The 26,864-nt window shown below is 43.7% G+C and overlaps 1 protein-coding gene across 5 annotated transcripts in view; it reads left to right on the top strand.

Annotated features, from left to right (window-relative positions):
* Positions 1-14,177, top strand: part of LOC140916319 (cytochrome P450 4B1-like) — a 59,358-nt gene extending 45,181 nt beyond the window's left edge. Inside the window, exons 12-13 of one of the 5 annotated variants that reach the window (XR_012160497.1) lie at positions 13,015-13,102; positions 13,624-14,177. Coding sequence is in view for 3 of the 5 variants with exons in the window: in XM_073357802.1 (XP_073213903.1) it covers positions 1,785-1,956 (172 nt within the window). In the remaining 2 variants the exon portion in view is untranslated. The other 4 variants (XR_012160498.1, XM_073357803.1, XM_073357807.1 and 1 more) reach the window with 4 other exon arrangements.
* Positions 14,178-26,864: the final 12,687 nt, after the last annotated feature.

Genomic DNA, 26,864 nt, shown 5'->3' with positions numbered 1-26,864 from the left:
AGCATCCTTTTCTGTTCACATATTGGTGTTATCACTTGTATTCCCCATAGCAAACAACCCTTCTGCATGGCTATCTCCAGTTTCCTGAAATAGTAACAGCTAAGTTGCTCTTTGGTTATGTGATTTGGGCAGTCTCAAGTGTGGTGCATCATCTTTAGCTAAATCACATTTTTGTCTTGTTAAGAGAGCAACTTCCTTAGCTGTAATAGGGAGGTCATCTAGGAAAGAGACTCTGTCCACGGAATTTTCCTCTCTCCGATTCCCTGTGTGCAAGGGCAAACAGGACAATGCAGCTGCATTAGCATGGTTTTCAGATGGCCTATAATATATCCCATCTTAGTAGGTAGCTAAGATCAAAACCCCCTCTTTGAAGTCTAGCTGCCGCTAGTGGTGGAAAGCCTTCATCTGGGTCCATTATTTTTACCGTTGGTTTATGATTGGTAACAAGGGCAAATTTTTTTACAAACAGGTACTCATGGAAATTAATAACCCAAGTCTCTTTTTCTATCTGTGAGTATTTTTTCTTGGCCTTTGGCAACGTTCTGGGAGCAGATGTTATGGGTTTTTCACTCCCGTCTTTACAAAGGTGAGAAACAAAAACCTCAATTCCTACAGGAGACACATCACAGGCTAGCATTGTGGGAAGCTCCAGATTAAAATGCACCAATAGGCTGGCATGACTTAATTTCTTTTTTGTTTTCTCCAAAGCCTTATTTTTTTTTTCTGTCCAAACCCACTTCATATGTCTCCATAACCAGGCAGACATCAGACTGGTTACTGCTGATAAGTTTTGAATGACTCTTCCATAATAGTTTTAACATAGCCTGAAACAATCTAAGCTCCGAGACATTATATAGCCCAAGGGCATTCTGAATGGCTTTTGTCATCACTTTTAACAGGTGTACTCCTGCATCTAGAAAATGGCTGGATGAAGTAACCCGATTTTGAAGAAAAGCACACTTATCTTTAAAGCCATGTTTTTACAAGCTCTTTAGAACCCCCTCTATGATTTTTAAATGTTCTTCTGACATAGCAGACAAAGGTAACACTATCCAAAGGTTGGCAGTGGAAGTTAGACAAATTCAGACTGGAAATCAGGTGTATCTTTTTAACAGTGAGGGTAATTAACCATCGGAACAATTTACCCAGACTTGTGGTGTGTTCTCCAGCAGCCAACTTTAAAATCAAGATTAGATTTTTAAAAACAAGATCTGCTGTAGAAATTATTTGGGGGAAATTCCCGTGTTATCCAGGAGGTCAGACTAGATGATCAGAGCGGTTCCTTCTGGCCTTGGAATCTATGAATGAATGTGTCATCCAAATAAAAGGCAACACCATTTACCACCAGCACTAACTGCTCCATTATTCTTTGAAACATAACACACGCACTAGCTACCCCATACGATAATATTTCATATCTAAATAGCACCTTATATGTGTTCATTGCCCACATTTTTTTGAATCTAGCTCCAATGCCATCTGCAGGTCAGCTTGAGACAAGTCTACTTTAGTAAACTTCACTCCCACTGTCAGCTTTGCAAATAAATCTTGTGGTTTAGGAACTGGATATTGGTCCAATTTCAGCCAGGGGGATATGGCACATTTATAGCCCTGCAAACTCTTATGCTGCCATTACCCTTTGGGCTACCTACAAGTGGTGCATCCCATTCGCTGAACTCCACAGGTAAAATTATGTCCTGCTTTTGCAATTATGCCAGCTGGAGTTAGATAACGTAAAATACTCTTGCTGGAAGGTTGCAATGTAACACTATTTTGTTTCTTAGGATGCAGAATGGTACCCCAAAAGAGAGAGTGACAAAACAGGCACAACTCAAGTCAACTCACCTCACTCTAGGATGGCTCTCTGCAAGTTGCTTACTAAAAGACCCAGATCATATGCTTCCTATAGAGCCCCCAAGCCTGCAAACAAGACCAGGAAAACCCCATAGAATTTAAAGTGATAGATCACAATTTTAACAAAGCTATAGAGGCCCAGCTACAGCCTCAATAATAAGGTTACAATCTAGCTAGGCCATAACATAATGAAGATATATCAAATATGGGTCTGATCCAAAGCATATTGACATCAATGGGAAGTCTTGCTAATGACTTTAGTGGCCTTTGGATCAGTTCCTATGTACATAGACCTCCGTGGACTAAGCAACCAGTCACAGGCTCTTCTCACTATTGTGTTTTGAATGTGCTAAATCCGTTAGCCCCTGTGAGGAAACCAAGTACCAAATAAATGTCCGTTGTCTTCCCTGTGGACTATTTGAATGTTAATTTCCTCGGAGGGTTCTTCCTTCAGGTGAAGGTCACGCCTTTAGTCAGGCAGAAGGAAAGTGAAGATTATGCCAAGAGCCTGTCTGATCTGAATGACAAGCACCGATGATCTTTTTAGCTCTTCAGAGGAAGGACTATCTCTAATGATGTGTTTGTGCAGCACCTCACACAATGGTGCAGCGGCCTTGCATGGGAAATAAATAATAAGAACAACAGCAATGGTGGAGCATTCCTCCATGACCCTTGTAAATTACACACGTGAGTTAAAGCGGCACAGACTTACTCTTTCAAAAGATGACCAGCTTCAAGACTGTGGACACAGAGCACTTTGTATCCTTTTAATTCAGAACACCACTAGCCATCACCTTCAGCCCCCAACTAAAACCTCTCCAACGCATCATCAAGGATCTACAACCTATCCTGAAGGATGAACCTTCACTCTCATGGATCTTGGGAGACAGGCCAGTCCCTGCTTACAGACAGCCCCCCAACCTGAAGCAAATACTCGCCAGCAACCACACACCACACAACAGAACCACTAACCCAGGAACCTATCCTTGCAACAAAGCCCGTTGCCAACTGTGTCCACATATCTATTCAGGGGACACCATCATAGGGCCTAATCATAGAATCAAAGAATATCAGAGTTGGAAGGGACCTCTGGAGGTCATCTAGTCCAACCCCCTGCCCAGAGCAGGACCAATCCCCAACTAAATCATCCCAGCCAGGGCTTTGTCAAGCCTGACCTTAAAAACTTCTAAGGAAGGGGATTCCACCACCTCCCTAGGTAATGCATTCCAGTGTTTCACCACCCTCCTAGTGAAAGAGTTTTTCCTAATATCCAACCTAAACCTCCCCCACTGCAACTTGAGACCATTACTCCTTGTCCTGTCATCTGCTATCACTGAGAATAGTCTAGATCCATCCTCTTTGGATCCACCTTTCAGGTAGTTGAAAGCAGCTATCAAATCCCCCCTCATTCTTCTCTTCCGCAGACTAAACAATCCCAGTTCCCTCAGCCTCTCCTCATAAGTCATATGTTCCAGTCTCTACGTAAAAGAATAAATGGACACAAATCAGACGTCAAGAATTATAACATTCATAAACCAGTCGGAGAACACTTCAATCTCTTTGGTCACTCGATTACAGACCTAAAAGTGGCAATTCTTCAGCAAAAAAACCTTCAAAAACAGACTCCAATGAGAGACTGCTGAATTGGAATTAATTTGCAAACTGGATACAATTAACTTAGGCTTGAATAAAGACTGGGAGTGGATGTGTCATTACACAAAGTAAAACTATTTCCCCATGTTTATTCCCCTCCCCCCCCACTGTTCCTCAGAAGTTCTTGTCAACTGCTGGAAATGGCCCACCTTGATTATCATTACAAAAGGATCCCCCCACCCCACCCCACCATTCTCCTGCTGACAATAGCTCACCTTACCTGATCACTCTCATTACAGTGTGTATGGTAACACCCATTGTTTCATGTTCTCTGTGTATATAAATCTCCCCACTGTATTTTCCACTGCATGCATCCGATGAAGTGAGCTGTAGCTTGCGAAAGCTTATGCTCAAATAAATTTGTTAGTCTCTAAGGTGCCACAAGTCCTCCTGTTCTTTTTGCGGATACAGACTAACACTGAAACCTTTTAATTCTGTTACTCCTCCCACTTTCTTTAAGTGGGAGGAGTAACAGAGGGAAATAGGGAGTTCCAATAAGGAACTCCCTCATCAAATACATTTTACTCAGGTCAGGCAAATTCCTAGTAAAAGCATCCAGGTTTCCCCTTGCAATGTGAGATTAAACCCTCTCCCCATCTATACCTGCAAGAGGACTACTTGGAAGCTTATTTGGCAAGGAGAGATGTCCTTAAAATAATAATAATAAAAAAAGGTCTTGGGCTAAATGGCGACTATCACAAAATGTAATGTGCAAGATGTCACACCAATGTCAGCAAATGGGACACCTGTATCACTTGACGGTGCTGTATACAGAAGAGTTTTAAGAATAAGTGTGACCTAGGAGCTAAATATTATTATATATTGAAGAATTCAGTTTGTTGTGTATTTGTTAACAGATTGTTTCTAACTTCTCATTGAAGTATTACTGCTCTCTTTCATTGTATTGCTGAAGCACATTTGCTCAACAGAGGCTTGGGCTGGGCTTCTCAAAGGAACCCAAGTGAGTTAGGCATTGAAATGTCACTGTGTTTCAGTGGGAGTTGGGCGCAAAGACCCCACTCTCAGTAGTGCAACATGCTGTGTTCATCCCCTAAGAAAAAACCCCATCTCTTGTGACTTCACACCAGCTTTCCAGGTTGGGCCTTTGGTTTGCATATCACATTCCCTCCACAGCTTTATAATCTGCTAATAAGGAACACAGCATTGTAAGGAATTAACATGAACAAGGTGGGAGCTACTCTTCTCTGGTGAAGATACACCACTTTATTTAAACATACTGTTACCCGATTGAAGTCAAGTATGTGTCGGGGTGGTGTGGGGGAGATGTAGTGGCCATGCAGACATGCCCTGAGACTATTCTTTCAAGCAGATCAGGAGACCAATTTCATAGCTAGGCTCATAAAAGAAGTATGCCCTTCCTTGAAAACTAATGCTACCATGCCCAAACTGATGGTTTAGGACTGTAGAAAGATTTAACCATATCCTTAAAAATATGCCCAAGAAGTGTACATCCCATGAACCCCACCAGTGGGATCAACTATTCCTGGTTCCTATTCTTTGCTGCACGTTGGATACCTCAACAGGATTACCCAACTGAAGTTACTCTATGGCAGTCAACCTCAGGGTATTCTTGATTTGCCGAAAGGGCATGTGGGAAGAATAGGTCCCCAGATGGGAAAGTGTTCAAAATGGGCTTAATCCATTGAAATAATTTCATTAAATTCTATGGATGCTGAATCAGGTCCCATGTCTTTACACTGTATGAGAAGTTAAAAGCTCTAGGGACTTATATAACAGACCTTATAGATTGCTTTGCAGGTCCAGGAACAACATCACAGCTAAACAGATGCTAATACCGCTGACCCAAAACCGGAATTTGAGATTTTGAAATGTCACATGTCCCAGACCTGGGCAAAAAGTAAAAAAATCTCAGAATTTTTCATGAAATGAAATATTCTGAAACATTTTGTTTTAACCTTATCATTTTTGACATATCATATATTACAAAAGTCAAAACATTTGCACTTTTGTATTATAAATAATAACATAACAAAAGTCACAACAAAACATTTCAATACACATGTATTGAAAATTTAGACAGAATTGATACATTCCTCTGAACCACTTCCATTTAACTGCACAGCAGACTTCCACTGATGTGCAGCCTATTGCTTTGGAGCATCAGACTCCTTCCCTTCTTATTGATGTTCCTGTTTCTACTCTTTCAACCCAGGAAAAGTTTGTACAATTCAGCAGCAGAGTAGCACTTGGGTCTATATGCAACTGCCTCTTTGCACAACGTGTGAAGATGCCAACTGAACTCAAATGGAAGGTTGCAGGATGCTTAATTAATTATATGTGGGAACATGCAGTGCTGCAGGAACATGAAATCTGTGGTAGAGAGGGTGGAAAAACATCTCTTAGTCATGAGTGTAGGAGGATGTCTCTTGGATTGATCACCTTCCTGCTGCTGAAAGTGATCCAGCTGTGTCATAGGAGACAGGAGATGATCAAAAACTTAGTTTCCCAGGTCCTCCGACCTACTTGTTTTATGGCAACCGCCACAAGGTAGGAAGGAGTTGGACTGATGCTACATGCCCTGAAAGAATGAGCACTGACACAGCAATAGACATATTGCAACTGAAACTTAACTCCAAAGCACTGGACCTTGTGGCAGATAAGGGATGGGTTCCTAGTGCTGGCTGCCCTGTCAACGGCTCTTTGTGCTGGAGTGTGGAGACAACTGCCTGTTCCAGTAGGGATAAGAATAGTTATATACATTACTGGAGGTTGTGGGGAGTCCGTTACCCATGATCAGAGAAATAATTCCCTTTCCAGGCTTAATGCTAAGGTAATTTCTTTAATGCTACATGAACTATGGGGCCTGATCTCTCTTAAACTGGTGTAAGTCAGGAGTAACTGTGTTTAAATCTGTGGAGTTACACTGGTGTACATGAGAAGCAAATATAGCCTGCTGGTTTAGATCGGGCTGGTAGTCTGTAGGACGTCTGCCTCATTTGTTGCAGAAGTTGGAAGGTGTGTAGTAATAAGGGCATTGCAGAACGAGAAAGGACAGTTTCACGGGTAAGGCAGTTTAATGCCACCCACGCATCTTCCAGGGGTATAAATTAGTTAATGTTTGTGAAGCAGTCAGATACCTTAGCAACAGGAGTTAATAATTCTGTCTTTAGAGGAATGTTTGAATAACCTGCCATGAATAAGGCATGGGGCCACACATTGAAAGCAGAGGAGCAAACAAAATATTGAATAGCTGCTCATTCACTGAACACCGTCCATCCTGTGCTCTGAATGAGGCAGGGGTTTCTGGGCCTGTGCTTAGCTACTGCAGTGATGGAGGCCATGTAAGTATCTCTGTATCTAGCTATTGCTAAAAAGGAAAGGCTCAAGATAGTGATCTGCTCACACCATATGAGCACATCTCACAAATCCCGCTCTAAGCAGGTCACATGGGTTTCCCTTATTAACAGGTCATTATCTATTTGTTAAAAAGTTAAATATGCTTTGCTTATATAGATGCCTTAATATATATTACTAATTGAGGACCAAATTCTGCTTTCAATTATACCAGTATAATTCTGAAATAAACTCACATCACTGGAATTATTCTGGATTTACACTGGTTTAGCCAATAGCAGAATTTGAGCCTGACTGTCAAACTGGTGTCCTCGGGCCTGATTCTGATCTCACTTACAATGGCGTAAATCAAAGTTAATTCTACTGAAGCCAATAGAGTTACATCCTATATCTGAGGTGCAGTTCTTCTCAATGAAAATAGCAGTGTGGAGTTCCATGTTAATTATCTCTCAGTGACATCGAGAGCAAAACATGTTTGTTCAGTTACAAGAGAAGAGTGGTTGGGGTTTTTTTGGTCAGCTCTGCAAACTCAGCTTGGGATCTGAGAAGCAAGCTGGGTTCTTTCTGGCTCATGGAACATCACTACTAATAAAGCTTTAAGATCAGCCAGAGTGCTTATGCTCAGAGTCCATAGAAGCATTTCTCTAGAGGATTGCAGAAGGGCATCCTCAAGGCGGGATTCCTGATTTTGGAATTCATCTTTCTAATTAATCCAGCAAAGCCCAAATCTCAGGACCTCCATGGGACACTTACTACTTACTTAGACTTTCCCTGAGTACAGCAAGTTGCATAAGAAGGCTTGGCCTTAGATCCCTAGCTAAGCTGATTCTTATCCAGTGGGCTGTTTTTAATTATGTTTTAAGATGTTTTTAATTATGAAAATATGCCCAAAGCATATAAAGGCGTGTATCTTACATGTCTAATAATTGCTACATGCAGCAGTGTTTGTGTTGCCTCTTATTCTTTCTCATGTTTTCTTCTAGCTACTATTGTGAGTCATTGCTATTAATGTTTATAGAGAAACAACTAAAAGTACAGAAAGGTAAATGGTTTACAGCTCGTATATGATCCCAAATACAGCACACTTCACAAGATCACCGATGGAATGGGACTGTTACTCAGTTTTACAACTCATCAAAATGACACAATCAAACAATGCTGCATAGACACAACTCATTTGGGTGGGGATTACTGAAATAAAATAGGAGAAGATGTATATGAAAGGGAAAGGAGGGGACTGGGAGGAGGGAAAAGGATGAAAGATTGGGGGTGGGAGCCATAGGTGGAATGGAAGTCTGGCACTCTTTGAGCTATCTTAATGGTCTTTATTCAAACGTATCTAGAAATAAGTTGTAAATTTCTTTAAATTCATGTCACTGATCTCTGCGGTGATAAGTGATTTTTTCTTTGGCTGCTAACTAGAACATGTCTGAATACCACTGCTGTATTGTGGGCATGGGCAGATGGTACCATAGGCTGAGGAAGACTGCCTCCCAGAACAGCCTGGTGTGGCCCCACCGTCAGGCCCCTTCCTGCAATTCCCGGCGTTCTGCCCTGGCCCTGGCTGGCTGGGGCTCAAGGGTGGGCTGCCAGGCGCTGGGGACTGTGGTGTGGGTGCTCTGGGCTCCTGCGGGGATGGGGTTGGGGGGGTGGGAGATGAAGGGAGGGCCTCAGGCACAAGGGGAGGTGTCAGGGGCTAGCTTCTCCCAATGGCCGGGTCATAAGTATACTCTTCCACATTTGTAACCACATGGGCTTGGTGATCATTACAGCCCTCAAGAAACAAGTCTTTGAGGCAGAGTGAAACCCAGCCCAGCCAGCACATGTCCTAGGATATAAGTTCCAGGAGAGGTCTGGCTGCTGAAGTTGAGTAGCATTTGAACTCTCATATCCACCTCTTTCTGTAGCTCCCTGGTGGTTGGACAGTCCCATAGCATATGCACCAGGGTCCCTTTTTCCTTATTAAGCACCACAGACATCAGAAGACAAGGGCTTACGTTGTGTGACCTCAGTGGCATCCAGTCGTGGTATCAAGTATAGCCTGAGATCCACAGAGGCATTTTTAACATTATGTGACATGCACCATGGCAGGGGGTTAGACTAGATGACCTGTGTGGTCCCTTTTATGATTCTACCATTGGGGTTCTTTCACATACAACTGAAGACTAATGAAGTTCCTCTTAATTCATAAATCATAGAGTGGGCATGAGCCTGGGGAGTTTATGAAGCATTTCTAAGGTTCTTGGTAGTTCTGGGGCCTTGGGCAGTGTCCAGATCAAATTGATCTGTCACCATTTGTTTTAGCTGTAAGTACTGCAACTCTGCTGAGGGTAGCAGGTCATAGTTTTGCTTCAGCAAATCCCTCATCATTCACTAATCCATATGATGGCCCTACTCAGTCAATTCTTCCAAATTATAGACTCCCCTCCCCGCAATTTGTAAGGCTGGGTTTTCCCATATAGGTGCTTTTGGAGGAAGGTTAGGCTGAAATTGGTACCTCTTAGCTAGGATAGATCAAATTCTTCTAAAGGCAGCTACCACTTCAGGCTCTTAAGTGAATTTTTGAAAAATATAGCAAAAGAGATAGCCCATTCTTTGATATCTACCAGTCCTCATGTTCTTTCTTCTCAGTAATACCCCTGGTAGATTGTTTTCTTGTCTTTTGTCTCATGGATCACATATGACAATTTTGGATCCTTTTCAATACTGCACGAGCTGCTGCTTGAGTATGAAGAAGCTGAATATGAATGTCTGAAGGTGAGTTCACGCCCATGACCCCAGCCTCCATTTCCCACTTGTTGCACTTTCGAAAAAGCACCTTCATGCTTGTCTCTCATCCTGGCCCTCATGGTTGGGAGGAGTTCCCCATTAACACCAACCCATTATCCTGCTCCAAACTCTCCTTTGCTGTGATGCCTTCAAAAAACTTGACTGACGGTATACTGAAATCACAACCTATCATGCTGATCAATATTGTCTCATTGTTTCCTTGTACACCCCCATTTATCTGCATACATCCGTTGTCGCTTGTCTGATACTTAGATGGTAAGACCTTTGGTGCAGGGACCGTTGTTTTGTTCTGTGTCCATACAGCACCTAGCATGATGGGGTCCTGGCCCGTGACTGGGGTGCCTAGGTGCTCCACAAACACAAATAATAACTAATGATCATTAAAAAGACTCTTGGAGTTGATTAAAAATGCCAAGTGGCACTGCAATACTCTCATGCCAGCTGGCATTTCAGCACTGACACGGAGACATATTTGGATAGATCATAAACACATAACGCCCCGTATATATTTATTATTAAACCATTCCAAAACAAAACACCCCACCACAAACAATTCTGCCCCTGAAGAGCCAATGAGAACAAACACAAGACCAGGAGTTAGTCATGCTGCTTAATGCACTACAGAATAGTCATTCTATTCTATTTAGGTTTTTTACACTTCACCCATCAATTTGGTCTCTGAATGGCTAATGAGCCATTGCCGGTTTGTAATAGCCTCTGGTGATCATTTTTTGACTCTGGAAAGACTCTTGCACTCTGTAGGAAGGAGGTTTTGTCAACAATCTTATTTTCCTCTGCTGTCCCCACCGACCCCCTTATTGCCGCCATTTCAGCAAGATGAAAATGATGTAGGCAAGGTGGTGATTTGGAGCCACAAATACTTCTATGACTTTCCTGTTGAGTGGAGAGTTTCTCGGTGTATTTAAGGATCAGCTGCCCTGATTACATTCAGGCCATATCTGCCAGAGAAGGGAAGAGTTATTGCATTTTATTTCTGAATGGTCACAAAAATGCCAAGTGCAGCGCAGATCCATCCCTTCATAGGACAGCCTGGTTCTCCAAATCTATTACAAAGAGCTCACCGTTCCCTATAGCCAGCTGTGTAAAGTTGTCTGATAACAACCACTGACTGTTATAAGCTCAGTACTGTTAGCATATTATCTGTCATGGAAGAGCCCATTGTCTTTCAAGGAAAGACACCAGTCACCCCTTCCATTGCAGTAGCAGCCATAGCTTTGTTGCAAACCTCATTTTCTAGAATGCTACGTACAGATATGTCCCTAAACAGGAATCTTCGCTCCAGACCATTGAACTTTGTCTGTTTGGGTAAAATGGAACCCAGAACCAAACCAGCCCCCATTTGGGGTTTATTAAACCAACTGATGACGTTTTCAAAAACATAAAGCAAATCCACACTCAGTTTGCCCATGATGATCTTTCATCCTCCACCCTCAAACTTCACTGAGTCAATTAAAAAGAAACCCAGCTCTGAATCAACTCTGGTTTGCGCTCTGAGGGTGCAAAACCTAAGCCCAGTTTCCCAAGACAACTAGGAACGTTGGAACTGCCAAAGAGGGTCAGACCGCAGGTCCATGTAGGCCAGCGTCCTGTCTGACAGTGACCAGCACCAGATGAAGGTGCAAAAATCCTCACATCGGGCCGATGTGGGATAATTTGTCTTCCATTTTAGGTCTCAGCCACTGTGATGATTAGAGCTTGTTGCTCCTAGTGCCTTCAGAGAGGGATTGGTTTAAACCCTGAAGTGATTGGTTTAATTCTAATTTGGACTTAGCCACTATCTAAATCATTGATGAAGATATTGAGCAGAACCAGACCCAGAACTGATCCCTGCAGGACCCCACTCGATATGCCCTTCCAGTTTGACTGTGAACCACTGATAACCACCCTCTTGGAATGGTTTTCCAACCAGTTACGCACCCACCTTAGAATAGCTCCATCTGGGTTGTATTTCCCTAGTTTGTTTATGAGAAGGTCATGCGAGACAGTATCAAAAGCCTTACTAAAGTCAAGATAAACTATATCTACCACTTTCCCCTTACCCACAAGACTTGTTACCCTGTCAAAGAAAACTATTAGGTTGGTTTAACATGATTTGTTCCTGATAAATCCATGGTGACTGTTACTTACCACCTTATTATCTTCTAGGTGTTCACAAACTGATTGCTTAATTATTTGCTCCATTATCTTTCTGGGTGCTGAAGTGAAGCTGACTAGTCTGTAATTCCTCGGGTTGTCCTTATTTCCTTTTTTATAGATTGGCACTATATTTGCCCTTTTCCAGTCCTCTGGAATCTCTCAATAGGTAGCTTTGTACTTCTAGACCCTCTTGGTGGCTACATCACAAATTTGCTCAAATTGAAAGATTATTTTTGTAACTGGCTAGTGATGTGGGAATTGAAAAAAAATAATCCCTCACCAGTAATAGGGATTATGCAAGCAGACCTCAGCTAGTAATTTTATTGCCGATGGATGAGGTAGAATGGGATTCAACTCTTTCTTCCACAGCTGCATGGACGCTACAGGGATAAGGGAAGGTAAAAATTATTTCAGTCATAAAGGGTCAAATTTCCAAAAGCGCTTAAATAACTTAGGATCATAGGTGCCTATGGGATTTTTGAAACTGGGACTTATGTGCTTTTGAAAATGCTGCCCAAAGTCATTAAGTAAATGGCTGTGACCCTAAGGCTCCATCTATATTATGAGCTAGGGGTGTGATTGCCCTGCTTGCATCAGCATTCTTGCACTAGCTCTCATCATGCTAGCTCGACTATAAATAGCAGTGTAGCCAAGGTGGCACATTGAATGACAGAGGAAGCGCGACCTAGCTGTGCTGAGTACACGCCCACTGGTTTCGGGGGGGGTTGTACGCGGCATGGCTAAGTGATGTCTCTGCTGATTCTACCTGTGCTACCTTGGCTACACTGCTACTTATACCCATGGTAGTTTGATGAGAGCTAGCGCGGGTATGTATACACGAGCAGGGGAATCGCCCCTCGAACTCATAGTGTAAATGTAGCCTTAGACACACAAGATCTATAAAGTAAGAAGGAGTCACTTTTCTGCTCATAACTACACTTTAAAGACTACTCTAATCTAACTATTAAAGTAGCTGGAATTTAACTCAGGCAGAGAAAGAAAAATTACTTTGGGCCTCTACCATAAATGAAAGGTGCAATCATACATCTTGTTCTTATTTTAAAGATGGCATCTCTAAAATGTAAATAACCAGGCATCATTCTCCTTTCTGCCCAATTTTGTTGCATAAACGTTGAAGGTACCTTGGGTGTATTTTAAAAATGAAAGGACAATGGCATCTCACCAAATCATCTTGTTCCCTCTTATCCCTGTCTCCTTTTTTAGGTTAAATGGGAAAAACTGATCACAGAGGAGAAACTGGAGGAAATCTCTGAGCCAGTTACCAGGAGGCAGTATTCCAGGGCATGTCTAGGTGGGTGAGGGGGCATGTCTGGGGGCAATGCTGCATGTTGGCATAGTGAAACAGTCCCCACCTCCATGCAGTTCCAGGAAGTCATCTCACCCCATCCCAGCCCTAGGATGAACTTGGCCCTAGGTCATAGAATCATAGAATACCATGGTTGGAAGAGACCTCAGACGGTCATCTAGTCCAAACCCCTGCTCAAAGCAGGACGAATCCCCAATTTTTGCCCCAAATCCCAAATGGCCCCCTCAAGGATTGAACTCACAACCCTGGGTTTAGCAGGCCAAAGCTCAAACCACTGAGCTATCCCTCCCCCCTCCAGAATTTAAGGCCAGAAGGGACTGTTACGACTATGTAGTCAGGAGAATTTAGGTTTGAGTCAAATCTGAAGTGAAATTCTTGGCTGTTTCTTACTTTAGTCAGCCCTTGTCACCCTCATGACTGGTGCAGTGAGATCCAGCAAGATCTGTGAACATAATGTCCAATGGCTGGCTGATTTGCACCCCTGAGTAGTATCCTTGCTTTACCAGGAGAAAAATGGAGCTGGATTATCCTGTGAAGATCTACGTGCTGAGGTGGACAATTTCATGTGTGAGGGGCCCGATACCATGGCCAGTTGGATCTCCTGGCTTGTACATTGCCTGGTCCTGCACCCAGAGCACCAGCAGAGGTGCAGGGAAGAGATCAAGCAGATTCTGGGAGACCGGGATACAGTTCAGTGGTGAGATGTCACATTGTACTTGATGACTTTCCCCCTCAAGATCATTTTCAGGAGACTGATCTACTCTTGAGAGCATTATTCACCAAACCAAGAAGCTCAGCATCTCTTCGGACACCTTATGTCATTGTGTGACTTGAAGGGCTGTATGTTGTCATCAGTTGCATAGGACTTTCACCTTCCTAATTATGAGTGCTACTAGAATCATTTCAGGAACAAATGGCTTACGTCAAATAGCGGAGGCCCAGAGTTTATCCTACATTAAAAATACCAATCAAAGAGGTGCATTCCCTGGATTTTGTGTATCTGTCTTTAAAATCCCACCAATGAGAAATTAAACAAAACACAGCTACTAAGTCAATGAAACTCATACCCCATTATTTGTGTGCTCTATGTACCCTCCGCTGGACCTGTAGAAGCATTTACCAAGCACTGTTCCCCAAACAGTGCTCATACCATCAGCAGCACTGGGATACAAATTGGGGAGCAAATGGTAAATCTGTTTAAAACATAGTCGGCAGGTGGAGAGGGGGAAACATTTTCCAGACAGAAAACGACAATCTCGCTGGCACTGAAATTAATGGCAGTATTCCTCTTGCTTCCGAGATCAGGATAGGACTCAGAATGGATAAAGGGAAAGAAATTGTACTGTGGGGCTTCTACATAACAGCCATAATAATAGAACCTCCCCTGAGAACGAAGCACATAGGAATTGTCACACTGGCTAGATCAGCTGCTTGCACGAGTAGACACACCGACATCAGTGGGCTGCGCTCACCAATGTGAGTAAGACTGTGGTTCCCAAACTTTTGGGCCTTGAGTCTCCTTCAGGAGAACAGAACCAACCATGCCCCCCTGCAAACCCGCCATAGGGTGACCCCTCCTGGGGCACCCTCCAGCCTCAAGCCACAGAACGAGAGGTCTGTCCGGCCTCACTTTCCCTTTTTTGTCCGACCATGAAAGGAACATGATCTCTCCGACCCAGGGTTTTAAAGGTATTTAGGTGAGGCTGCACAGCTTTGCAACACCTAAGTCATTTAAGAGCCTACCTCTTATCTGAAAATGATTTAGGCACGTAGCAACCTAAATCCTACTGAGGCCTGGTCTATACTACAGAGTTAGATCGATGCAAAGCAGCTTATGTCGAAATAACTCTGCAAGTGTCTACATTCAAATTTTGCTCCTCCACTACACCGATTTACTAACTTCACCTCCACGAGCAGCATAGAGACAAGGTCAATGTAATTTGGTTGTCCGTGTCCGTGTAGAGACCGTGTTGCTTTCGTTCGCTGTTGCTGCAGTTCAGAAGCTGTCCCACAATGCCCTGCACTGACAGTTCAATTGGTGCAAGTGCTCCTGGTGAGGACGCGCATCGCTGACACAGGGAGCAAAGTGTAGACATGCACAAGCGATGTGATTACTGCAGCGGCTGTGTGCCGACGTAAGCTAGGATGACTTAGTTGTGTTGTAGAGACGTGGGCGATCCGCACCGTCAATGGGATTCTGGCTCCAAGGTGACTAAATCCCTGGTGAAAATGAAACGTCGAATCCTACGTCAGTTAGGTGCTGCAACGCTGAATCCAGCGACGCCTTCACCTCTTCAAAAATCTCGGCCCCAGTGTCCAGCACACAGCTCACCGCTGGGCACAATGCATTCCCACGGGCCAGCACAGCAGCTCCCCAAAAGCCTTCCCGTAAAAGCATTCTGCAGTTCCCACCATCAACATCTAATGGGACAGCTTTCTCCAGCCCCCTCTCCGGGGCCATCCTCGAGCTCACCCACCCAAGAGTCAATAGCACCATATTGTTCACAGTTCCTGAGTCAGGGCCCCGCTCTCCAGGCCATTCACCTCTCCAGCCTTTTGACTCTTTTACCACCGCCCTCAAGTCAGGTCTCTCACGAGAGGCCCCTCCCCACTCCTGCTTGCCTAGGACTCCGACCCCTGCTCTGGGAACGGCCCTCCAGGCCCAACCCCTCATACCTTGGCTCTTCCTGGAGCCATTCACCCTGGGAGATCCCATAGCGTTTCTCTCCCTGCGCCTCCCTGCTTGTGAGTCCCATCCCTGCTCAGGGGAGCCAACCCTTTTGCCTTTGGGTTCAGCTTCCCCGCACCAGCCTGGATCTTCCCCTCTGCCTGAGCCGGCCACTCACGGTGCCCAGGTTTGGTCAAGTTCTCACCAGCAGTTGTGTTCCAGCTCCCATCAGAACTCAGCTCGCTCTCTTCCAGGTCTCCTGTGGCTCTTTCCCAGTAGCTCTTGCCAGAGCTCCCCTGCAGCCCTTACCTGTCATGTCTGACTCCTCTCCGGCGCCGACTGTCCGAATGTCCTCCCTTGTAGGGCCCCGGTGCCCTTTCTTAAGCCCAATTGGGGTCAGATGACCAGTCACAGGTAGACTGGCCTCTTTTCTCTTAAAGGGTCCATGTTAGCCCCAGACAGTTATTAACAGCTTGCACATTGAAATTATATATCTCCCATGTGCCTCTCTCCTCCTTCCATACAATTTGAGCAACAGAGCTTTATGCTATGACCCTTCCTCTCCTTTTTTACATGCTTCGATGAGCAGTGAAATAGTTAACTGCGCTGACATTTAAAGTATCACCTTCCGCATCAGCAAGACACATGGAGCAGTTCACACCTCTCAGAGCTGCTCTTTCCCTCTCTGCTCCATCAGTCACTCTCACTTCACATTTTGAAGGTTCCCTCCTCTATAATAGCTAGAGGCTTACCTAAGAAATGGAACCGGATGGGACCTGCTGGGTCATGGAGTCCAGTCCCCTGCTCTCACAGGCTACCCCATCATGCAATTCCTTCGCTTTTAAACAGAAACTGAGACTCTGGAGGCAACTGAGGGTTAAGCCACACCCTTCCTTCTCCCCCAGCTAGTCCCTACTGCCCCCATCCTCTACAAAACGCTGGAGAAAGCGGGGCACAATCTTGCCCTATCCAAGTTTAACTATGTAAAATCCTATATAAAATATTGAATATGTAAAATCCTATATTTCCAGATTCCCATACTCCCTGCATTCATCATATTGATCTCCTCTCTCACCTCTCCACACAGTACCATGATACTTTCACTAACTGTTGTTCAATATTAGAGCTTTTTACAGGCTTCCAGCCCACCCTGGATCATGTGACAAAAAGGTTGGCATGTGATCAAGCAGCAATTTCAGGGTCTTTTAATCCAAATTCTTTCCCTAAAAAATGAGATTAGGCAGGTTCTTAGTTTGTAATGTGGGTTGCTCCTTGGGCAGGTTGTTGGCACATAAATCAGCAAATGACAGGACTCCATAACAAAGGAGCACATTGGTTTTCCCGCACACCGTTCACTTAAAAACCATGAGCCGGATCCTCAGCTGGTGTATATCGACGTCGCTCTGTTGGCATCAGTGAAGCGCCACCCATCTAGATGAGCTGTGGATTTGGCCAAAGTGATTTCCAGAAGCTGAGAAGGGAGCTACTAAAAAATGAATTCAAAAGAATTTAAAAAAATATATTTTAAAAGCCCGTGTGAAGAAGTTGAGTGCCACACTTTCAGAGCGCCAGCAGCTCTGCTTCTAAATTTGCACACCCCAAAATGTGTGTGATGCAGGCTCCAAATTTGGACTGCGGTCACAAATGCCGTTTGGCCATGTGCCCTGGAGAGTTAGATGTCTCATCATCATTGTTCTCTCTGTGGACTTTTTATCTGAATCTGAGTTCAGATACTGAATAACCCCAAGGTTTGGTGGGATTTGGAGATGGGGTTTTAATTAGGGGCCCATCCTCAGATGTAAAGAAGAGACAGAAGTGCAGTATTGTTTTTTATCCTCTTTAAAATTGTTTGGGGGAAAAATAAATTATTGTGGTGTACCAGAGAGACAAAGTGGGTGAGGCAACATCTTTCATTGGACCAGCTTCTGGTGCTGAAAGACGCAAGTTTCTGAGCTTAGACAGAGCTCTTCATCAGGTGTGCCAGTCGTTTGAACAGATCCCATATCAATATAGAGATTTGCAACTTGCAAATGGCATTGCACTCTGTGTACCAGCGTTGGGCATGGGTTGCCTACTCGACTTTCTGTACCAAGAGGCAGGTGCCACTCATTCACAGTCTCTGTCTTTGGTTCGTTTTAAGAGTGACTGTGTCAAGATGCCCTACACCGGTATGTGCATTAAGAAGAACCTTCACCTTCATCCTCCAGTACCTTTTGTGTCCCGACAGCTCAGCAAACCCGACACATTGCATGATGGACACTCATTACCAAAAGTTCTGCTTATTCCATTGCCCCCTTTCCATTAAACCTTGGAAGATGGAACCTGTGATGATTGAAATGGGGACATATGGAATGACTCAGACTAATAATCATCAGGTAGTCCCTGGGTGGGGCCTCTGCACCCCAACCGCCACCTTATGATGAGAGCCAGCAATTTCTGGCAAATCCTAAATTGAAACCTAGAATAGTACCTGTTGCAATGGGAAAAGTGAGTGCACAGGAGGAAGAAGTAGCAAACAATACTGTCACTGGCTTGGTAAGTCAGATGGAGGAGGATATGGAACAGTTAGCCGTGCACATTAGATGGCAGAGGCTGTGACTTGATTGCAGGAGAGTGGATAGAAAAGAATTTGAAAGTGAAAAACCAAGAGTGAGTGAGTTAGCACCTAGAATTGAGGCAGTGCGGTGCCCAGAAATGGTTAACTGCAGCAGGGACGGGCACTTCAGCAATCCATTTGGCAGGCAGACAAAAGCAACAGACGCTGAGGGGGAAACAAATGCAGGTTTTTCAGGAGCAGGTAGCAACCCCCACTCTCCTCCGAGAGTCAGGATAAAAACTAGGAGTCCGGATTTCCAGCCCCCTGCTCTAACCCATGGAGGCCCCCTCAGAGGTAATAATATAACCATTTTTCTCAGACAGTTTTGCACACCCCTTAAGCTTTCCTTCATATCCTCGGTGAGTTTGCTAAAATTCACTGCTACACTGGCTCAGGTCTCTCGCCCTTCCTAGGTTGCTCTCCACCCCCTCTCCTCACTTCTGCCCTCTCTTTGTTTTAAATATTAAAAGTCATAGTTATTACAGAAACCCGCATCACAGAAAGAAATGGAGCTGCTGAAAAAACCCATAAGAAATAATCAGAATGCTGAAGACGGTAACATTACTTTAAATAAGTCCAGTAAAGTCATTATTTTAAGAGTATTTCCAGCTGTTGCACTCCTGAAGTGTTGACTTTCTTGACCATATGGTTGCCAAGCAACAGAAATGTTAACTGCTTCCAATTAACTAATATTTGAAACATGGGTTTCCTTATTTCCACATAGTAGCGTTTTTACAATAAAAGTCACATGAAGCAATGGAAACTGCCATGAGATAATGAAATTAATACAACAAAGTGGGCAAATAACTTTATAGGAATTTGGTACCGATTCTTATGAAAAGTTTTAAATAAAAAAGGGAATAACTTGCCTGTTTAAAGATTTAACTCTTTTGTTTACCTATCTGCTTTCTAAAATGCATTGCCTTAATAACTTTAAGCTCGTAATGCCTTGTCTTGTACAGCTATAAATTCAATTCTGGCACCGTTCATCTTTAATTGTAAGTTTGTGTTGTATGTTGTCCTCTCTCGTCATATGTTATGTGTGTTACATGACTAATTTTTTGTTTGTTTTTATTTTGTAGCAACAAAAGCCAATTTGATACTCATTTTTAATATAAGTGGTATCACACTATTTTAATATTATGGTTGGATTATAACCATCATAATGGTTTTTAGATGCATTGGTGGAATAATGGTGAGCGTAGCTGCCTTCCAAGCAGTTGACCGGGGTTCGATTCCTGGCCAATGCAGGGATAAGAGATTTGGGGGGAAGGATAGCTCAGGGGTTTGAGCATTGGCCTGCTAAACCTGAGATTGTGAGTTCAATCCTTGAGGGGGCCATTTAGGCATCTGGGGCCAAAAATGGGGATTGGTCCTGCTTTGAGCAGGGGGTTGGACTAAGATGACCTTCTGAGGTCCCTTCCAACTCTAATATTCTATGATAATACCAATTAATTTTTGCAACGCCCAAAAAGGCCTCAGTTATTGATATATGTACATAGAATTGTGCCTCAGTTACTATTGCAATTACAAACATAAAGGGTTCTCTTTTATTGATCAAACGCTTTTTGTTCAAATTAAAAACCTCAACATTAATGCAAAGGTCATATTAACAAAATGTCAGTTCCTTTTGGGGGTTTTGATAAACTTGTTTGTGCCTTTATTGAATATTCAAATATAATTATAGGAATGCTATAGCAAAAATGTCAAAAAATGTAATAATATTTACTAGGACTGGTTATCTTGCAAAATGTTAAAGTGAACCAAACAATTTCAACAGGTTTCCACATTTGTCTCCCAGACACAACCAAGTGTCATGAAAATTTAATACCCTCAAGGAGTTTGCATTTAAAATTAATTTGGGTTTAATTTTTATGTTATGTTAAAAAGAAGTAGTGGTTGTTAAAGTTTGTGCTTTCAAGCAGTTAACAAAAGGGGATTGCTATCATAAACAAATAACTCTTTCACTAAAACAGAAAGCTCAACAGGGGAAAGCAATACACCCTCTCACAGAAGATAGTGAGCATCTATTTTAGCAGCCAAGCACTTTATTTATTATGAAAAAATTAATAGTGCACATGTTAAGTGAAAATGACTGCCTATGCAACAACTGTAAGAGCATCGAAAACAGGTATATTTAAGCTAAAGAATTGGGAAAATCAGAACAAAAGCACAGCTTGCGCTATAGAAGATTTGATTCCTATTATATGGTAAACAAGCTAAGTTAATGTATTAAATTCGGGTTATTGAAAACAAGAGAAATGTAAAACGAAAAGACTTGATTGTGTTAACCAAGTTAAGCTGTTTAAGGGTGCATCCGAAATACTGAAGACACCAAAAGATATCAGTGCACAGTGAAGAAACCCCGAGGTGTCAGAAGAAGAAAAGATAAAGTGCTTTATAAACAACAGACTAGTCAACCACATTTCAACCTACCATATATGGGCAATTAACTGCGAACAACTATAAACCACAAGCTGGACCAGTCTGTTAGTTAAACAATATGCTACTAAGCAAAGTGAGTTCATGTGCTGGTGATTTTAAATCTTTCTTCCTGAAATATGGCTGAATTTGGTTAACGTGTAAAAGCAAATCTATTATTACCATATACTTCTTCGTTAATTAACACACTAGCATCTTATCAGGAATATGCACAAGGCTCAAGGGCTGGGTAAGAGACTATTCCACAGTCTGGTATCTTTCAAAATAGGAGACTCCAAATCAAACACAAGTAAAAATGAACAAGCTAATTGCAGCAAACAATATGAAGGCAAGGAAAAATTGGATTGGTAAAGAAATTATTTGTACTGCTTATGAGAGTTGCATAGTAACTTCCATAACTAACTCATCAGAGAATATTTAAAAAAGGAAAGTCACCTGACCTTATTAGTAATAAATAGTTAACTGGGATTGCCCTCAGGGTATAACAAAAACAGTGGTAAATTGGCAATGTGTCAAACTGTGTAGACAGAAAATTCCCTGTTACTACCAGTTGTAATTGAGGATCAGTGACACTGCATCTGAACTGAGGTACATGCTATTCAAAACAATCTTGTTCAGTGTCTGGTTACCAATATTGAATCCTGACACAGCAATATTTGTAAAGTAGTTACTCTCCATTCAGTAGGGTATCTGGAAGACAGCATCCATAAGAAACAAGTGCATCTGCGTCAGCTGCTGGTGTATCACGCAGCAATGCAAAGCTGAAGAATTCTGCACACGTCTTGCAATGCCAGGAATGCTGTTGACATCGCAACTCGAGTGTGTGGCCACAGTGGTTCAGGCCAATCTAACAGAACAGAGAAGCTAGTCGCTCCTGGGTCCTGCCCGGCAAAGTGCTGTGTAGAAACAAATGACAAGAAATGTATATATGAAGCCCTCATTTGTGATGTCATTGCTTTCTATTATATTCCTCATGTACGTCGCATCGTGGGACACACTGTAATAGTGCCTAGACCAGGTTTTCAAAGTGAATGGAGGGGCTTGTCGTCACTACTGAGGTAAGTCGACCTAAGTTACGCTACTCCAGCTATGTTATTCACGTAGCTGGAGTTGACGTACCTGAGGCTGACTTACCGCGGTGTCTTTGCTGAGCTGCGTCAATGAGAGACGCTCTCCAGTTGACTTTCTTTACTCTTCTCGGAGAGCTGGAGTGCCGGGATCCACCGGAGAGCGCTCTGCCATTGATTTAGCGGGTCTTCACTAGACCTGATTGCAGCAACGTTGATCTCCCCATAGTGGAGACCAGCCCTAAGACTACGCCTCTTAATGTCTCAGACCTAACATTCCCAGGTCCACTATATGGGACTAAGAACAAATGGAAATGGAAAAAGTCCACAGGTCGTACAAGGGAATGTGCGGACCATTGGACACATGGGGCACGAATGTATGGTGGGCAAAGCACAATGGCCAAAACACTGTTTAGCCCACTGGGTCATTTTCAGTTCATATGTTATGCGTTTCCGGGATGATGGATAAACATCCTCCCCATAAAAAGACAAAAAGAGGGGAACATAAGCCTTGCTGGAGCCCTAAGCATAAGTAACAGTAGGAACCAAAGCCTGTGAATGAGAGTAGGCCTGGACTTGGCAAAACAGAAGTGTACCAGGTGTCAGCTCACCAAATAAGCACATTCCTGACCAGAAAGGATGGTATAAAAACACACAGATCTCTCAAGTACCTATGTAAACACATTCCTAAGAGATGGTAGAGGAACACACTGACCCCTCATAAGATAAGGATGGGGTGACAGGATAATGGATGAGGATGTTTTGTTCAGACTAGCAGGTACAAGGTGTAGGGTGGTAACTAGCAACTTCTGGGGTGTAATACGGAACTTGTTTGTATCAAGGTGTAACAGGAGATGTCACAGGAGATGCAGCGTTGTTCTTGCCGATGGGCCAACATCCTGCTGTGCCGGTTGAGCTGTACCATTGGTGCTAGGACTGTGCTTTGTTGACCATAAACCTGACTGAGCTCCTTCACCGCCGAACTGAGCCCGTGGTCCTTCTTTGTGAACGACATCGAGGTCTGCCGAATCAGCCAGCTGTGCTCCCTGCTAGCGCAGCTGACATCGGAGCTCTGGAAACAGCAGCACCTAGTGGTCTTAACAACCCTCTGCAACACTAAGAACAGGAGTAACTGAGTGCCCAGGGAGTGATGTTTCCAGGGGTACAGCTAGCTACATTTATAATTTCCTTAACCTGTATTTTACGATTTTCCTCTCCTTTCCAATAATTTGAAATAAAACCTGAAAATCTTCTTTGATGTGCATGGAACTGACTTGGGCCTTGGGTACTGTTAAGTGGGTCAGTCACTCTTCAGAGAGAGATTTGAATTCTGATCTCCAGGAGGCAGGGCCAGGATAAGGTGAGCCCTTGAATAAAAGTCCATGGCACTGAAGAAAACGTTATCTCCCTCATAGAATATTAGGGATAGAAGAGACCTCAGGAGGTCATCTAGTCCAATTCCCTGCTGAAAGCAGAACCAACTAAATCATCCCAGCCAGGGCTTTGTCAAGCCAGGCCTTAAAAACCTCTAAGGATGGAGATTCCATCACATCCCTAGGTAACCCATTCCAGTGCTTCACCACCCTCCTAGTGAAATAGTGTTTCCTAATATCCAACCTAGACCTCCCCCACTGCAACTTGAGACCATTGCTCCTTGTTCTGTCATCTGCCACCACTGAGAACAGCCTAGCTCCATCCTCTGTACTGGGCCCAGTCCTATTTAACATATTCATAAACGATCTGGAAAAGGGGTAAACAGTGAGGTGGCGAAATTTGAAGATGATACAAAACTACTCAAGATAGTTAAGTCCCAGGCAGACTGCAAAGAGCTACAAAGGGATCTCACAAAACTGGGTGACTGGGCAAATAAAATGGTAGATGAAATTTAATGTTGATAAATGCAAAGTAATGCACATTGGAAAACGTAATCCCAACTATACATATACAATGATGGGGTCTAAATTAGCTGTTACCACTCAACAAAGAGATCTTGGAGTCATTGTGGATAGTTCTCTGAAACCATCCACTCAATTTGCAGCGGCAGTCAAAAATGCGAACAGAATGTCGGGAATCATCAAGAAAGGGATATTGCCTCTATATAAATCCATGGTACCCCCACACCTTGAATATTGCGTGCAGATGTGGTCACCCCATTTCAAAGAGGATATATTGGAATTAAAAAGGTTCAGAAAAGGGCAACAAAAATTATTAGGGGTTTAGAACGGGAGAGATTAATAAGGCTGGGACTTTTCAGCTTGGAAAAGAGGCAACTAAGGGGGGATACAATAGAGGTCTACAAAATCATGAGTGGTATAGAGAAAGTAAATAAGGAAGTGTTATTTACTCCTTCTCACAATACAAGAACAAGAGGCCATGAAATGAAATTAATAGGTGGCAGGTTTAAAACAAACACAAGAAAGTATTTTTTCACGCAATGCACTGTCAACCTCTGGAACTCCTTGCCAGAGGGTGTTGTGAAGGCCAATACTATAACGGGGTTCAAAAGGGAGCTAGATAGATTCATGGAAAATAGGTCCATAATGGCTATTAGCCAGGATGAGGAGGAATGGTGTCCCTAGCCTCTGTTTGCCAGAAGCTGGGATTGAGTGACAGAGCATGGATCACTTGATAATAACCTGTCTGTTCATTCCCTTTGGGGCACCTGCCATTGGCCATTGTCAGAGGACAAGAAACTGGGCTTGATGGACCTTTGGTCTGACCCCGTATGGCCATTCTTATGTTCTCTTTGGAACCCCAGTTCAGGTAGTTGAAGCCTGCTATCAAATCCCCCCTCACTCTTCTCTTTTGCAGACTAAATAACCCCAGTTCCCTCAGCCTCTCCTCGTAAGTCATGTGCCCCAGCTCCCTAATCATTTTCGTTGCCCTCCGCAGGACTCTCTCCGATTTGTCCACATCCCTTCTGTAGTGTGGGGGGGGACCAAAACTGGACACAGTATTCCAGGTGTGGCCTCCCCAGTGCTGAATAGAGGGGAATAATCACTTCCCTCAATCTGCTGGCAATACTCCTACTAAAACAGCCCAATATGCCGTTGGCCTTCTTGGCAACAAGGGCACACTGTTGACTCATATCCAACTTCTCATTCACTGTAATCCCCAGGTTCTTTTCTGCAGAACTGCTGCTTAGCAGTCGGTCTCCAGCCTGTATTGGTGCATGGGATTCTTCTGTCCTAAGTGCAGGACTCTGCACTTGTCCTTGTTGAAGCTAATCAGATTTCTTTTGGCCCAATCCTCTAATTTGTCTAGGTCACTCTGGACCCTATCCCTACCCTCCAGCGTATCTGCCTCTCCCCCTCATCTTAGTGTCATCTGCGAACTTGTTGAGGGTGCAATTAATCCCATCGTCCAGATCATTAATAAAGATGTTGAACAAAACCGGCCCCAGGACCAACCCCTAGAGCACTCCACTTGATACCAGCTGCCAACTAAACACGGAGCCATTGATCACTACCCGTTGAGCCCGACAATCTAGCCAGCTTTCTACCCACCTTATAGTCCAGGAGTGGCACATAAAGGCTGTCCAAGGCCTCATCGGTGAAAGGATCCATGGAACTTGCACCTAGGGGTGAGGAGCCTGGGACAGCTGATAGTCCCACATCACCACCAGGAAGCCATACAGTGCTACCTCCAAGAAGCACTGTGGAGATAAGGCGCCGCAGGAAGTACTCCCCAAAGGGGCCAGAGCAACAGCACTCTGTGGCCTTCTGATCAGTCCATGCTCAATATTTGATCCTGCAGATTGGCCCAGGAAGTTGTCTGGGCCCACTACACAGACTTCTGACCTGCTTGACTCCAGACCTCACTGTGCTTTCTGTTCTCCAGTTTCTGACCCCAGCCTGACCCTGACTGTTGCCTCCTGATTCCAGCCTGGTTACTATCTCTGGTCTCCAACCCCAACCTGGCTTTGACCCTGACTCTTGCCCATTGATCTAGGCTCTAGTAATTATGCTGATCCCTGCTTGCTGGTTACTGTCTTGTGGCCATCCTTGACTTGTGGACACCACCCAGCTGTGACCACTAGGCCAGACTAGTGCCCTAGTTCCTTACAGTGTGTGTGAGAGTCAATCAACCTGGAAGGAACTGGGTGCAATGACAATCCATGACAGATACCTATATCCTGTGTTTTCACTAGCATTTTATTCCTTCTCTTGCTTTTCAAGCTCCTTAGCTGCAATAAGTATTTATTCTCTTCATAAGAACTGCAGTGAGTGGCAAGACCCAGAGGTATGGTACTTCTTTAGTCCTTCTGATAAGCTGCTTAACATAAACTAGGTTATTAAACAGCTGAAAAAAGCTCCCCATTACAGATCGGCCATCCCCTTGGAAAATGGTGGATTCCATAAATTTCAAAGATACTGTTCTATGATTCTGCTGACTTTTGATTTTCTCCGCTGTTTAAAAACATGTCTGTGGAGCAGTGCTATTCAGTTCCCTCTCCATAGAGAAGGGGCATCAAGATGTCTGGGTTGTATTCCTAGATCAGCCATTGATTCACTGGGCAACTCCTGGGTGAGTCACTAGAGACCTCTCTTCTTTAGTTTGCCCCAGTTCAAAATTGGTCCAATGACACCATAGCAAAGGTGGCAGAAGAGGGAAGGGTGGGGAAAGAATGATTGAAAATAGAGAGCAGGAGAGAGAGATGGGTGGGGTAATGAAAGAAATAGAGTGAGATAAGGTGCTGTCTGGAATTAATAAGAGTGCAACTGTATCTCTCTACAAATTCATGACTAATACCAATATTTAGATCAAACCCCTTTTCGTCCCAGTGCCGTTTTACAAAACATCATCCTGGGGAACTGGAAGGAGAAATAGAATTGCCCCTGGAGTGCATCATCACACAGTGAGACTGTCAGTAGCTTCCTAGACCTTAAGGCAGAACAGACCATTCTAAACACCTAGTCTGACTTCAGTCATGCCAGGTCACCTGTCCAATCAGAACTTTCCTTATTAAGGAAA

Source organism: Lepidochelys kempii, chromosome 8 (assembly GCF_965140265.1).
Source record: "Lepidochelys kempii isolate rLepKem1 chromosome 8, rLepKem1.hap2, whole genome shotgun sequence".
NCBI classification, from domain to species: Eukaryota; Metazoa; Chordata; order Testudines; family Cheloniidae; genus Lepidochelys; species Lepidochelys kempii.
This window is presented reverse-complemented; position numbering and strand designations above follow the sequence as displayed.